The sequence below is a fragment of the Monodelphis domestica genome, chromosome 1, assembly GCF_027887165.1.
Source record: "Monodelphis domestica isolate mMonDom1 chromosome 1, mMonDom1.pri, whole genome shotgun sequence".
Classification (NCBI taxonomy): Eukaryota; Metazoa; Chordata; class Mammalia; order Didelphimorphia; family Didelphidae; genus Monodelphis; species Monodelphis domestica.
The window spans coordinates 611,243,428-611,259,479 of NC_077227.1; the positions used below are offsets into that span (position 1 = coordinate 611,243,428).

The window sequence follows — 16,052 nt, forward strand, 5'->3', positions numbered from 1 at the left end:
GACTACAGGGGCTTTCCATTTGTTTTAATGCTGAAATGTCCTCTTATGTATTATCTCCCTGTCTTAGAATGTGAAACTTTGAGTGAGATCTGCCTTTATTTAATGTATTCACAACACTTAACACAGTGTTTTGGATATAGTTAAAATTTAAATGCTTTTCATTTATTCTTGCAGTACATCCAAGGAGGGCAGAAATCACTATTATTAGAATATATTTTTACCTAGTCCTAATTAATCCTAGTATTCTGTTATTGTTACATAAAAATAGTGTGATACATTTTAAAAGGAATATTTCAGGTTAGTAATACACATATAATCATTTACCAGAAGCTTTTATTTATTATCAAATATAGCATATTTGTTCCTTTTCTCTTGTATTGGAAGAGGAACATTCTGTGGAGGAAAAACGATGAGCAATTCTGCCCTTTTGAAAGCTCTTCTAGTTCTTCTAGGTTTTCACATTGTATACTAAGTGATTGGAGAGGAAGACCTGAGGTTTAGTCCCTGGTTTTCATGTATGACCCTGGGCTGATCACTTATCTGGTCAGTAGTAATACAGTTCTTTAAGAACAGAATTGCAGCCTTTGGTTTGCCTTGATAGAGGGAATTTTCTCTTAGGAAGTTCTCTGTATCAGTGAAATTGCAGGTCCAGAACAAAAAAGGAAAAATTATTGTGCATATGTTTTAGTTATTCCTTAGTGTAAACTAATGTATAGATAGTAGTATTCTTAATAAACAAAAGCTATCATTTATATAATAATGATGATAGTTAATATTTATAATGACACCTACTATGTGCTAGATACAATGCTAAGCACTTTACAAATATTATCTCACTTGATCCTGAGAACTCTGGAAAGTAAGTGCTCTTATTATCCCCATTTTACAGATAAATAAAGAAAATGAGAGACAAACAGAGGTTAGATGACTTGCCCGGAGTTTCCCAACTAGGATATAGTTGAGGCTGGAATTTAAGTCAGGTCTTCCTGACTCTAGGCCTCGCACTCTATTCACTGTACCACTGAATGACTCCAGAAGAGGATAAAGAAGAATTTATAATGTAAATATACAATTATTTTATCTGGGAAAAGGGTCTATTTTAAATGATAAATTAACAGAAATGTTGTTAATAACATTTTATATTTTATAGTAAAAACACTCCCAAAAAAATTAAAGCTATTATAAGCCTAGTGAAAAAGCACTATGCTGAATATTATCATTTAGATAAGTACTAGTAAGCTATAATGAATTTAATTTCTAAAATTTAGAGATTTTTTCCTTTAAATTTTGTAACTCAAAGGACTATTCCAAAGGTGGGGTGGGGAGGATATTTTAAAAAGCAAAGTTTGCTGGCTGGTTTCGAGTTCCTTATAATTCTAAAATCCAATTTAGTGTTCTCAGTCACCTGTGAGGGAGTTAGAACTACATGTATATAAAGTATTAATACAGATTTTATAATCACAGACTGACTTTGAATTCCCTAATATATGTTAAAAAGTATAAACAAACTTGAACCTATATTACTTGCTTCTTCTGAAAATTAAGTACATAAATGTACATTAAGTACATAAAAGTATGACAGAGTGCTTAAATTTACTTCTGTCTGTAAAAATTTATTCCTTTTTATTATACCAATTTCCTAAGTGAAATGGCCTGTTGAGCCCTTTTTCACTCAATTTGACAGCTCTTTCTAGAAGCCCAAAACAAACAGACTCACTAATTTTCTTGTCATTGATGTTTTTGCTGATGTGAGACTTAGAGAACTGAAGTCATTGGGATTTTCTAACGATAAGTATTATGGAAGCCAAAGCTAAAGATGGAGGTGGAGATGGAAGGGAGAACGTGTTCTAGTTAAAGAAACATCCTTTCAACCAAAAAAACTTACTGGGGAAAATTGCTTTGAAAGTTTGTAGCAGAAATTTGTATAAATTCTTTATACTTTCAAAGAATTATTTGATTCTAAGGTCTACATAGCTTTAATTAGCTATAAGGTAATGTCATAAAGATGAGAGTACAAAGCTCCCAGAATACTCAGCAATTTGATATGTTTGAGAAAATCAATTTTTTTCATATCTATCTGATTGAGAGTACAATTATATCTTTTAAAAATCTATTAAAAAAAGAAATATTCTTCATCTTGTTCATATAGGTGTTACCTTAGGTTTTTAGTATTGATTTAAATCTTTCAGCCTCAACAGTGTGTTACTTATAACCTCATATTGTATCTTCTAACCTTATTTATTTTCTTTTATTTTTTTAGGCATTGACTCAATTTTGTAAAAATTTTCAGTTAACTTGCTTCTCTGCTCCCAGATTATTATAAAAATCATAGACTTAAAGCTAGAAGGGAGCTTAGTGACTGGCTTTCTAATCCAACCCCTTCATCTCCTACACCAGGAAGCTAAGGCCACTAGAGGGTAAATGTCCAGTATCAGAGAAGTGGTAGAGGGGGAGTGAAAAAATGATACCTGCTGGAGTGAAACCCTTCTTAATAAGCCACATCTGGAACTTGGGGAATATTCAAACTCATATCCTTTGATTTGCAGCCCATTGAGCCACATTGTATATTTACATTTAAAAATAAATGAATTTGGGATAGAATACAGTTTACCATGGCACATAGAGCATTTGCATTAAATTAAAGACCTAAATTAAAATAATCATAAATAAGAAAATGCTTATAAACAAAGTTTGTAAATATGCATTATCATGTAATTGGTATCCATTCCTGGTATGGTCCATTATTTCCTTCTCAACTTGTTAACAATATATTTTGATATGTGATCATCATATTTTAATAACAATAACTAATAGTTATGTTTACAAAGTGCTTTACATATAACTTCATTTCATCCTCACAATGACCCTGGGAAGTAGGTGCTATTCTCATCTCCATTTTATAGATGAGGAACCTAAAGAAAACAAATTAAGTGACTTGCTCCAAGTCACACAGCTAGTAAGTATCTGAGGCTAGAAACAAGATTTCCAGGCACCAAGTCTAGCACTCTCTCCATTATGCTCCCCGTCTACATGGGGATGTAACGTTCACAAAGTGTTTTCTTCATAACAACCCTATGAGTTAGGAAGTGGTAGAGTAATTTAGTCTCACACACTGTGCAGGGGGGGGAACTGGGAAAATGATGACTTATCATTTTGTATTGGGAATTTGCCCTGTCCCTTCCCTGTCTTCTTTCCTCCATGAACATCTCTGGATATTCTCCTGCACTCAGCAAGTCCTTAGTCATTTGTGCATTCAATGGCTGACTTCAGGAACTCTCCCGACCCCCTGCCCAGTGTTCTTTCTACTCTACTACCCCTACCTGTCCATTTCGTCTCTTTTCTTTCCTTTACATAGCCATTAAATCCAGTTCTGTGGTTTCATATTATTTTTATCGTAGGTAACCTATCCTGTGCTGACTTTAAGGTTTTAGAATTTGAGGTAGAATTACAAGTTTCTCAAAGTATGGGGGTGGTGGGAGCTTGAAATTTTTATCGCATCACCTGGGAAAAATTCAAAGGGAAGAGGATATGAAGGGAAAGAGAAGAAAAAAAAGTTATTGTTTTCACATTTCAGATTCTCCTCTATTGATTAATGTTTTATGTGATAGCTACATTATAATTTAAAGCAGTTTTGACCAAAAAAAAACAAACAAAACAAAACAATGAACTAAACATAATGAATATAATAAAATCTTACTCTAAATGATTAGTCCTCAACAAAGCATACTGACTACATGGCACAGGTGTGGCAGTTTTACTAGACTATTAAACAGGCCCACAGAAATACTATCATTGTCATCTTTTAATGTTTGTGGATTTGGCTAAAGGCATTGTTCTCCCCAGAATATCTATTAAATATGTCTATCCCAATATCTGGGATGTTTTGGTGGTTCAGTGTATAGAGCACCAGACCCAGAATCGGGAAGATTCATCCTCCTAAATTCAAATCCAACCTCAGACATTAGCTATGTGGCCCTGGGCAAGTCACTTAACTCTATTTACCTCAGTTTCCTTAGCTGTAAAATGAGCTGGAGAAGGAAAAGGCAAACTAATCCATATCTTTGCCAAGAAAACTATAAATGGAATCATGAAGTTCTGAAAAGACTCAACATCAGCAACAATACCAATATCTAAGTGTCTGTTTTATGTCAACTGTGTGACATTTTGACTTAGTTAGGACATGATCTAGAGCAAACAGTGCAAAATGTTACAGCAGGGAGCAGAGGGATTATACCAGCAGTATCAACTCAGAAAATAGAGAAATACAGTGAATAGGGAAGGACCCTGCCAAAAGTATGGTGTAAGACCCAACCATGCCAGGCCATCAGGACGATTTAAAGATTAATCTGGAAGGAATCAACAAAGAGTTATGGATTTGAATAGATTTGCCCGTGTTTCTCTAACAAACAGAACTGAAATATTTAGGTCCTGTCCCTTTTGTCTCTTGTGCGCTTTGTAGGGAAGTGGAAATGGGACATAAGATGGAAGTGGGGGAAACACAGACAGGTCTAACTAAATACACAGAAGAGAAATATGTACTTGAAGGAACACAACTTTAAAGGCCTACAGGGGTCAATTTTAAGATATTGCAGAGAAAGATTCCAAAAGAATGAGAAGAACCACAGTTGTTTTGTTACCAAGAAGTTAACAAGGAGATATCTGCAATTATCAAGCAGCATCCCCATTTTCTTATCTTTTAAAAATAGACAAGAAAATAGTATATGATTATATCAAAGCTATCCTTGATGAAAACATAATAAGGCAACTGTTATGCCTTCTGTCAATTTTCTAAAGTAGACCACATCTTTACAGTCAGATAATTGACTGTCAGGTATAGAGAATAAAGAGATTTATACCTTCCTGTTTGTTAAAATTACTCTAGTACAGTGTACCTTATACTTATTATTTTAATGGATCTCTTCTTCTTATCCCCTAAATACCCTTCCTCCCATTTTGTATATTCCTATTGATAGAAACAGTAATAATGGCTGGCATTTATTTAGTACTTTAAGGTTTATAAAATGCTTTGAAAATATCTCATTTTATTCTCACAACAACCTTGGGAGGTAGGTGGTGTTATTATCCCCATTTTACAAATAAAGAAACCAAGGCAGATTTAAGTGAGTTGACCATGTTCACTCAGCCAGTATGTGTTTGAGGCTGAATTTGAACTCAAGATTTTCTGATTCCAGATCCAGTGCTCTTTTCTGTGCTACCTAGCTGCTGCAACATCTTTAACCCTTATCTCATCCCCAAAATCCAGTTATCCAGTAAGGCCCTTTGGTTTCACCATCACATCTCGGAGGCATCCTTTCTGTCCACTCATGCTTCCACCACTTTATTTCAGGCTCTCGTTACTTCTTACTTGGACTGTAGTGATAACATTTTCTTTGGTTTTCCAGTTTTCAGTTTCTCCCAACTCCTATTTCTCCTATATTTGTGTGAAGACACAAATACCAAGGTGATCTTCCTAATGCATATGTCTGATGTCACTTCTCTGATTAAAAAATAATAATAACCCATAGCTGAGTATTTAAGACCCTTTGCAGGGGGCAGCCAGCTAGCTCAGTGGATAGAACTCCAGGCCTAGAGACAGGAGGTCCTGGGTTCAAATTTGGTCTAAAACACTTCCCAGCTATGTAACCCTGAGCAAGTCACTTAAACCCCATTGCCTAACTCTTACCACTCTTCTGCCTTGGAAACCAGTACATGATATTGTCTCAGATGGAAGACAAGGGTTTTTAAAGAAAAAAAAAGACTGCAATCTGACTTCCTTTTCTAGCTAAAAAGTAGTATATACTTATGTACCAAACACTGTGCTACATGCTGGGAATACCAACACAGACAGAAAAAAAAAGTCAGTCCTTGACCTCAAGGAGCTTATATACTGACAGGGAAATAGCACACACAAGGAAGCTGACGGGTTGAGAGGGTCAGACGTGGAGCCTGGAAAAGAATGAAGAAAGGCCTGGTTTGTTCATTTTACTTAAAACGAAAGTTCTGGGAGGAACCAGCCAGTCAAAGGAAAGGGACCACAGTGAGAGGCTTCTAGTTTGAGAAATCTAGGAGAGGAGTGAATTTCCAGGTTGAGAATTCTGGGACATAATAGAGGTCGAGAGAGTCAGGCATGGAGACTGGAGAGGAAAGTAGAAATGATTCAGAAGATGAGAAATAGAGCATATTGTGATTATGGGATAGCTAGGTGGCACTGGATAGAACACTGGACTTGGAGTCAGGAAGACCTGATGTCAAATCCTGATTCAAACATTACTAGTTGTATGACCCTGGTCAAGTCATTTCACTTTTCTGCCTGTTTTCATCTTCTGTAAAATGGGAGTAATAATAACACCTACCTCCCCATGTTGTTGTAAGGATCAAATGGAATAACATGTAAAAATTTACAAGCCTTAAGGCACTATATAAATGTTTGCCATCATCATCATCATTATTATTACAAGTTTAATGGTATAGTGGAATCATACTTAGCCTTCTTTCCTTTACTATATTCTTTTGACAAAACCCCTTTACAATGGTTTGTCAAACTCAGTAAAAAGTTAGCCTGGGCCTCTAATCTAAAATCCAGAAAGAACTTCTCTTACCATTAGTTAATTGAATCTCCAGTGCACAGTGGCTCATCTTCCTGCCTCCAGCAATTTAGTTCCTGTTTGGGTGAAATTTATATGTCCAAATCAAATTAACTTTTCAAGTACTCAGTTTGGGGTAAATAGCAAAAATTGTACCCATGATCATAATTAGAGACAAAAGTGCTTTGACTATTGTCAGATCCTGGAACAGTCTACCAAAGAAATTTTCAGAAACAGCTTTCACTGAGATCTCAAAGGATAAAATGAAAAGACCATCTCTCTTTCTGAGTATAGATAGATACAATTTCTCAGGGGGATAAAGTGTGCTATACTAGGGGGAAAGATCCCGGTTTAGGAATAATTCCTAACTTTTGTGGGACTCTTTTCTCATTTGCAGAATTAGGGGTTCAGACTGAAATCTCAAATCTCTTCCAGCTCTACATCTCTAATCCTAGATGATTTTATATGGCTTCTAGCCCTTAGATATAGTAGCATGATAATATGGAAACAACTTTAACTCTATCAAGGGACCTGTTTGCAATCCTGAATCTGGTTCTTTTACCTGATTTTGGATTAATGAACTTAACCTCTTTGGGCTTCAGTTTCCTCATCTGTCAAATTAGGGACTTGAACTAGATGGATTCTAAGTTTCCTTTTAGCTCTACATTTACAATCCTGTCATCTGCCTTTTACTAGCTATGTTACCCTGGGCAAGTCAGTTTTAATTACTTAACAGTCTTTTCTCTGACTCCTATGATTCATTTCAGTCAGCCAATGCTACAATCACTGCCACAGATAGCAATAATATTGACTGACACATTTTATACGAAGATAGAAAAGTCTGACTAAGACCATTTTTCTTTCTGAAAAAACTAACAGCATGGTTATGATACTAAAACTATATGGTTGAAAAGTTTTAAAAGCATTTAAACTTTTTCTAGTATATTTCTTTCCTCACCCCCACCACAAAAAAAAAACTAAACTAAAAAAGATAATGTTTGGAATTACAGTAGTGGTTTTAAAATAAAGCCAACCTTATTTATTTGTGTTTTTCAAGACCTTTAAATATTAAAGAAAGTTTTATCTTTTCAGTGGTTTCAAATTTAGCCTTTTATTTATTCCTGTTTGTATTTTAGCCACCAACAAGACAGCTAAGTCTTCAAAAGCAAGGCTTTCCTTTTGTTCATTCCAGAGTTCAAATTTGAAAGTCATAGGAATAAGGACAAATCAGTTATCAAAATTCATGTTATCGCTATTGTTATCTTAATTCATATGCTATTATTTCTCCTGTTTGTGATAAGTAAATTCTATAAGGCCACAGACCTGAAAATCCAAAGGGGTCTACAGTTTGGATCTGAAGTGGAAAATATTGGAGATTAACAAACAGATTTAGAGAGCAATTGTACATTTTGTATCCTGAATTTCTTAAAAACAATTTCTTCTAGGAGTTGTTTAACCAAGAAATGGTAAGACTTTGCCTTGTCTAATTTCTGGCCATAAGTCATTTTATCTAAGTAAAGCATTTTAGAGAGAATTGAGAAAAAGATTAATTTTTTTAAAAATATAAGAAACTGAAAGGAATACAGAATATCAAAAACTAAAGTGTGATAATAGCGATAGCTGATATTTCTATAGGTTTTTAAGCAAAGTACTTAAAGCAGAGTGCTTTCTCCTTAATAGCACAGTGAGTCAGGTAGTATTAAATATTATCTCCCCTGCACATATGAGGAAGCAGAGTGAAACAGATTAAGTGACCTGTAATAAGTCAGACAGTGAGAACTGAAACTCAGACCCAGGTCTTCTGACATCAAAATCAATGCCCTTAACTAACTATTCAGTGACTGAATTTTCTCAGGATTGAATACATTGGTGAGGGAGGGGGGCTTTTTATAAATACAATATCACATATTTAGTGTGAAAGTAATTCTAAACAAAATCATGTTTCTATTTTGATAGTGGAATTTTAAAAGTGGATTATTGGGTTTGTGACTAGATGCATTTATAGTTTCCTTCTTTTAGCCAAATTGTTCAGATTTCACTTTGACAGGAGTTATTGCCATAATTAATATTTTGTCATATGTGATTGTTTATGCAGAGAACATAAATGTATTTTGGTACCTACTTTACAAATGCCCTTTACTTTAGGGTGCAGGGAGAAAGCAAACTTTTACCTCCTTAAGTATTCCAAAGATTGGGACTATTACAAAATGAATAGATATAGATATAAATAGATGACCTTTGTTTTAGGGCAACAAAATGAAGGGCCTTTTAAAATATATCAGCTTTAACGTTTTAGAAATGTGTTTTCTCTTAGCAGTCTTATCTAGAATATCAGTTTTAAATTTGGTCAAGAATAATTCACATTTATGTAATACTCTAAGCTTTGCACAGTGCTTTCCTCACAATAATCCTATAAGGGGAGTAGAGATTCTTTCACTCTCCTTTGTATGTTTTACAACATCCACCACAATGTCCCTCTTTCAATAAATATTTGTTGAATAATTAAATGCCCAAACTAACTTTAATTTGTTTTTTTTAATAACCTTTAACTTTTCTTAAGGACCCAAATTTAGCCAGCTCTCCAAGTACAGAACTTGTGAACATACTGTCCAGCTTCACATACTATTGTCTGATATCTTTTATTCTATACTTGTGGCTTTCCCCTCATAAATAAGTTTGGACATAGTTGTTCATTATGATTTTGATTAACATAGCATGCTAGTCTTCTTAATATCTTCTATCCAGTGTTTAGCAGAATGCATATGAATTTATGTTTTGTTAGAAGTTGTCCACTGCATTGTATGCGTATGTGTTAGATGCAGTGGGGGCTTTCATTAAACAGCAGGATATTATTAGGCATAGCATGACAAGTCTTTATAGTTATCTGCCTTGTTTAAACTGGACACACAAGCAGACTGCAGCCTAAAAGGGTGAGCAATGAATTGAGAGTTGATGGCAGGCCCGTAGAGGTCCTAAGGCTCAGGTGGTTGTCAGCCATAAGTTTAGCTGAGCTCTTTCAGTAATTTGTCACGCCTTGGTCTGCTCCTGCTGCGCCAGCACGTGCCAGCTTAGTGTCAGAGTGCCTGTTCGCCAGACGGCCACTCAGGCCTAACATCCTGCTGTTAACAGGACCAGCGGCTTGCTGTGGCAGTATGGAATACAGAGCCTTGGCAACAGCCAAGTACTGTGCAGAATAAGCATGTTCATAATGAGATGTGAATGGCATCAGTCAGTCCCTTTAGAATAGGGCCTAAGCGTGTGCCTCCTCTCTTAGGAAGTTTGGCAGCCTATTCATTAACAAGAGTCATCAGGAGTTCAGCCTGCGAGAGGGAAACAGCCCCACTTTGCAAATACTTGGACTCTCAGCACTGTTGTGGGTTATACTTTTGACAAACCCATAATGCATCATGAGTTACTAGTTTTGTTGGCCTCAGAATTCATTTTCATTCCTTGAAGTTTCATAAAGATAGCTTATTGACAAATTCTAATATGTCTGTGTATTTCTCAGAGTATAAAAATCCTTTTCCAAATAGTAGAATAAAAGGAGGCACCTGTGTTTAGAAATATGAAGACATATACTTTATTCTCCCAAAAGAAACTTTTCTACCGCTGTTTTTAAATGCGTGGTGTTGTCCTATTGAGGTCATATTTTCTATTAACATTTAGAAATAAGGTTTTATTTTTCTAAGCAAATACTTCAAAAATATGAGTCATTAATTCTATTTTTCTTGGTCCTGACATAAAAATTATAATTTGGTGGTTATTTCATTTCTTCTTTTCTTCCTATGGCATTAGAATATTTTTCAAGATGACTAAAGCATAATAAAGGGGTTTCATAGGTAGTTTGGAGTTTGGAGAAGGGGTGTTGTTTCAGCCATTGCTTTCTTACTGCTAATGAGGAAAGAGAAATGAGATGTCATACTGACTTCAAGTGTTAATTCATAAAGTCATATGTGAGGTTCTTCCATCCATTGTAGAATTGTTTCAGACGTTATCCTGTTATTGGAAGTGCATGATTCACCTTCTGAGAAAACAGAAGCTGCACACAAAAGGAAAAGATTTGCTTTCTACCCTGTGAAAAGCTGCCACAAGCAGGGGTCCTATTAAGACAGCTGGAAAGTTGCTTCAGCTTGTTACGCTTGTAAGTTTTATTGGTGACTGGTTTTTGATTACACATTTGAATGCTGTGTGTTCCCAGTTGCAGTTTTAATTAAAAGGCAATAGTCTTTTTTTTTTTTAATTGCTTTGTAGCTTGCATTTCCTAGGTTGAACTACATATAAGATCTTATTTTCTGGTGCTCAGAGTTTATGTTAGATATCACTCCTAAAGCAGCTTAAATCTTGCCTTGATGCCAGTATATATAATGTACATTTTCTTACTTTTAAGAAGATACATTATATATACTGCTTTTAGTATAAATTCATTATTTTAAATAGACAAGATTATGAAGAAGTTCCTGTCCATTAAAAAAAAGTGTTCTCCTGCATATAAACACCATACCAATACTAAATGTGTAATATTTTCATATTGTAAAATGTGTTATTGGCAGTGCTTCGATTTTTTCAATTATGTATTCTAACAATAAGTAAGTTTTCTATGTCTTATTAATGAGGCTGGTGATCAAACAATCATCAAAATGCAGTAGAAACTTAGAGCACAAAATTAAAATGTTACTTCATCTCATAACATTTAACTTTGCTTGATAGTCATTCCCCCCCCACAACTATATAGAATTTTGAAGAGATCTTTTTTCACATTGAAAAGATGTTTTCCCATTTGTGTTTCATAGACGGTTCTAAACAATAAACTGTTAACATCTTGTATGCATTTTGGCAGTAAGTAGTATATTCTATACATGTACTTGTTCCTTAACTGATTGTTGTAGTTATGAAGAACGAGCTCTGTATCTTGAAGCAATAATCCAGAATCACAGAGAAGTAATGACATTTGAGGATTTCGCAGCTCAAGTCTTTTCTCCCTCTCCTAGTTACTCCCTCAGTGGAACGGGTGAGTGTCTACATTATTCTTCTCTTTAACACTAAGAAGCATTTGAGCAGCAGATGTACACCTGTTTTTTACAGATAAATGCTTGCAAATTTAAGAAGGGCATTCTCTCTCTGAATAAACTAATGAATATCAAAAGGAATGATGACATTCATTTTAATTTGTTTTGCATCAGAGCTGTTCACTCAGTTCCTTTCTTCAGCTATCCTGTTAACCTCCGAATCTAGCAAGGTTAATGAACTTTTTCTCAGTAATGTGCTCCAGTTCATTCAGGAGTGTGGGTTTCTTGCTGAGCTGGGAATATGTCGTTCAAAAGCTATGCCTGAATCAGTGCTTACTTATCGAAAAATAGTTCCTCACAGTAGAAGCCGTTGCTACTAATGCTAAATGGGGATTATGCTGCTGAGATACCAGGGTCAGGGATTAATGCAGAAGAAATATAAGGATAGTGTTCCTTTGACCAATCATAACAGCAGTGCAGTGTACTAACATTTTCTCTCAAGTGGTTTCTATGCATATGGCCAAATTACAGGCTCTAGTAGCACCTGGTATGGAACCTTTTTTGGAAACTGCCTTATCTATCAAGCTAGTTGACACTGGGAGAAATGTCTGTGATTCCATTCTTTGCTTTTACACAGTAGTTGTTGGGTTTGTTTGTTTTTTTTTTTTATTTTTAAAGTTGAAAAGAAAACTGTATAGCTACTTGTTCGTGGTATTATTACTAAGTGCTTTTGCTTTAAAAGACCATATTTAATTGGGTTAGTAATTTCTACATGTGGCTACCAGGAAAAAAAAAATCACTAATCACAGAGATTTGATGTGTATTAAAATTCTCAGTGAGGAGGCCCCTTTAACTTGGACTACCTTACACACAACTGTTAGAGTGCTTAATAGATTTCTAATGTATTTCGAAATTGTTTCGAAATACTGGCTTTACTTCTCTTACTCTGACTTGTTAACAAATATCTTACATCCACAGTGAAGAAAGAAATTAAATTCAGTGAAATAAATCACTTACAAATAAAATCAGCCATGCATCATTGTTTAACATTACTGGCTTCAATCCTTGTGCTTTCAGAGCTTTGTTAGGAGATAAGAGGTATATGCATGTGCTCATATTGGTAGCCAGTAGCAGCAGGCAGAAGGCTTTGGAGATAAGCAAGCTGGCAAAAGTAAAGGGGAACCAGTGCTATTTACATAATCGTGCCTCTGCTTCCTGGAGAGGCGTCAAGAAACACAGGGATGGCCTCTATTGATCTTTGTTGAACTGGAATACTAAACAACATTAGAAAAGCTTATAACTTAAAGCTTTGATTAATGTTTCCTACATTAAAAAAAGTAGAACAGCTGTGAATTGAATTCTTTTATACATTCTGCCAACAGACAAAGATGGAAAAAAATCAGTTTCAAGGGAAATGAAGGTTTCATACTGTTTAGCTAGACAGTTTAAGTCATTTATACATTTAGGTGAAAGAAAATTAAAGGTATGCAGCAAAGCTAACAAACATTTTTCAAGTTCTTTTTCACATCTTTTTCATTTTCTCATCAGTCATTGGCACTTTATTCCTCGGCACAATTCCATATAGTAATTTTGTATTTTCCCTTATTCTAGTTGAAATATAAACACTTTAAACTGTTTACAATCCAACTTAATAACTTGAATTTGGGAATGCGCTAACAACTGCACATTTATATCCCTTGATAAATTTTCTGTTGCTTTTTTAAAATTCACTTAATGAAACCATTTAAGTGTTTGAAGAATTTTCACATTTTACATGTAATTTTTATCATATTTCAGTTAATCCTTTTAAAAGTTATGCATTCAAAAAGTTACATGAAGGATCAGAAGATGAATACAAGAAGCTATTGACATAAATATATCTAATAAAATTATTTGAATTTTATATTAATATCACTTTACAAAGGTTTAAAAGTAGTATTTTTAGACAAGTACTAGCATATAAAAATTATTTGGTGAGAGAAAAACCCTACAAGAACATAAAGTGTTTTCATAAGTTTCATAAATAGAAAGTGAAGATAAATCTGTGATATCAAACCAAAATACTTTTCTCTACCTCCCTTTAAAAATGACACTATTCAAAAAGCATCTCATAATTTGTTTATACTTTGGGGGATTCCATGGGGTGTAATAAATCAAATCCCATTTTATGATAAATATAAGCCATTACCAATGCACAAATTATTGTGCAAGTCTTTCTGTACTGTTTTATATCATCCTTATCATAGAATCAGTTTATAGATACTGTATTGATGTTCTTACTCATGTCATTGCTTAAAAGTAAATGTTATATATTTTTTACATTACCTATTCTAAAGTGTGATTGTAATAGACCATGATTAGGAAATTATAGTATACTATAGAAGCAGATTCTTAAATCCATATTCTAAAATCATCTGTATGTTATATATGTGCATATTAAGTTTTTTTCCCTACATGTCCTTTTAAAAAATTCTTTGCTTTGCAATATAGCTAAAATAAAGTTTTGCAACGAGAAGAATTTCCTCTCATTAGTAACCTTTTTGCTTTCCATTAGAATAAGTGAAAATAACCCAGATGAATTGACTGTTAAAGTAAAAGATATATATGATTCTCTTTCAAGCAGCAAGCAAACTGGAATAATTGACCCTAAAGAGTTTAAGCTTACACAGTGATCTTAGAACTTCTTTATCCCTTGCCACCAGTATCTTCAAAGCAAAAAATTTTGAACTATGGATATATGCATATGTACAGTCCTAGAAACTGGTGGGTCTCTTGAAATTTTCTTTGCAATAAAACAACAGGGAATTTTTATCATGAATGTAAAATAATACTTAACTTTAGTCATTATCATCCATGCTGTATACTTGCAAGCAAATATCCATTTAATCAATTTATGCCACTTTTCTTGAGAGGATGTTTTCCTATCTCAGAGTGCAAAAGCAGGTGTTGCCTTTGCCCATAAGTGACATTTCTAGTAAGATGTATCTGCCTTCAAGCTCCTCTTACATTCCATCACTCATCTAACCTTAGCAAACTATTGAAGAGCCAAATGGCAGGAAAAATGTCTACTCATCAAATACATTTGGGCATCCAAAAAATTCTATAAAGCTTTTTGTTGTTCAACTGATATATTGCATCCTCTACTTTTTAAAAGCAGATTTGGAAGTTAACAAGAAAAAGACATTTTCCAAATCAGGAAATTCTATCATAAAGCTATTTTCCATCTAATGCATTTTACCTCATTGAGCAGAATTCTTAGTATTTTACATACTAATCCCAAAAAAGCAAAATGAGTCTATATCCTTCCAAATAGATGTACTAAAGAGTTGTCATTTATAATTTGTTTATATATTCTATAATACAAACATTAGTTCTTTTAAGTTAATTAAATTTCTTTTTTATTTCATATATTTCTAGAGTTACTTGGGGAAGTATCAATTTTCAGAGAATGAAATGACCATCTTTTGTTTTAATAATCTTTCTGCTTCTCTGTAAATACATTTTTAGAAAAGATTAACAGAAAGCAAATTCTAACTTTGAATTTTCAAGCATGGTATTAAGAAAGATTAAGGAGTAGATAGTACTTTAAAGGGTTAATTGGAATGGGCACACTTGACTGCTGAAGGGACTGATCTAATCACTGCCATATCCAAGTGCATCTGTTCACCATGAGGTCATTCTTCTGCATGCTAATGATTTGGAAAATAAAGCGTAATGCTTGACATTATCAGAAAGGATATAAAAAGTGTAAATCTTTACTTTGGGAAAGCTTCTGGGTTTTTTTAGGAAAGTAAAAGGCAAAAACAAACAGTCTCAATTTAGAATTTTGGGAGGGCAATTCCCTAAATATTGTTTGAACTAAAAGTAAGTTCTTAAGACAAATTCAGTTTTATCTATTGATAAATTAATTTAAAGGATTATTATAGTTGTGTCCAGCTTTGTGCTAGTTATAAAATTAAAGGTATATCTATTTTCTGATATTTAGAACTTTGAAAGCACCTTAACTAAAAATTCATACAAATGAATTTTTTTCCAACCAAAATTTCTAAGGGTGAGTGAATTAAATTTGTATTTATTTCTAAAGGTTTTTTTGGATTCCACTTTACTGAAGATGCCAACAAAAAAAATTTTCGTATCACTTCTAATATAGGGTTTCTGAAAAAAGCCAGCAGAGGGAGCACAAATCTGTTTATTTGTTGACCCTATGTAAACACGTCATCTAGTTTAAAAAGAATGAGATGAGAGCTGTTTCTTGGTGACAGACTGATAAATTCAGAGGAATGAGAAAGCATTTTTCACCACTCCCAGTCAGATTATGGAAGTTTCAATATAGCCAGGTTTTAAGTTAAAGTAGATTAATCTTAATCACTGTGATATTAATTTTTTAATAATTTAACAGAAAATTATAAATGATAGTAATAAGCATACCCTTTTCTCAGCTTCTAGAGTATAAATAGTCACC

At 33.9% G+C, this 16,052-nt stretch overlaps 1 protein-coding gene across 5 annotated transcripts in view; it reads left to right on the forward strand.

The window, feature by feature from the left end:
• RALGAPA2 (Ral GTPase activating protein catalytic subunit alpha 2) overlaps positions 1-16,052 on the forward strand; it is a 544,635-nt gene that overhangs the window by 493,524 nt on the left and 35,059 nt on the right. For all 5 annotated transcript variants that reach the window (XM_007476631.3, XM_056813837.1, XM_007476632.3 and 2 more), the window contains one exon: positions 11,471-11,592. In XM_007476631.3, coding sequence (XP_007476693.2) covers positions 11,471-11,592 — 122 coding nt within the window. The remainder of the gene's footprint in view (positions 1-11,470; positions 11,593-16,052) is intronic.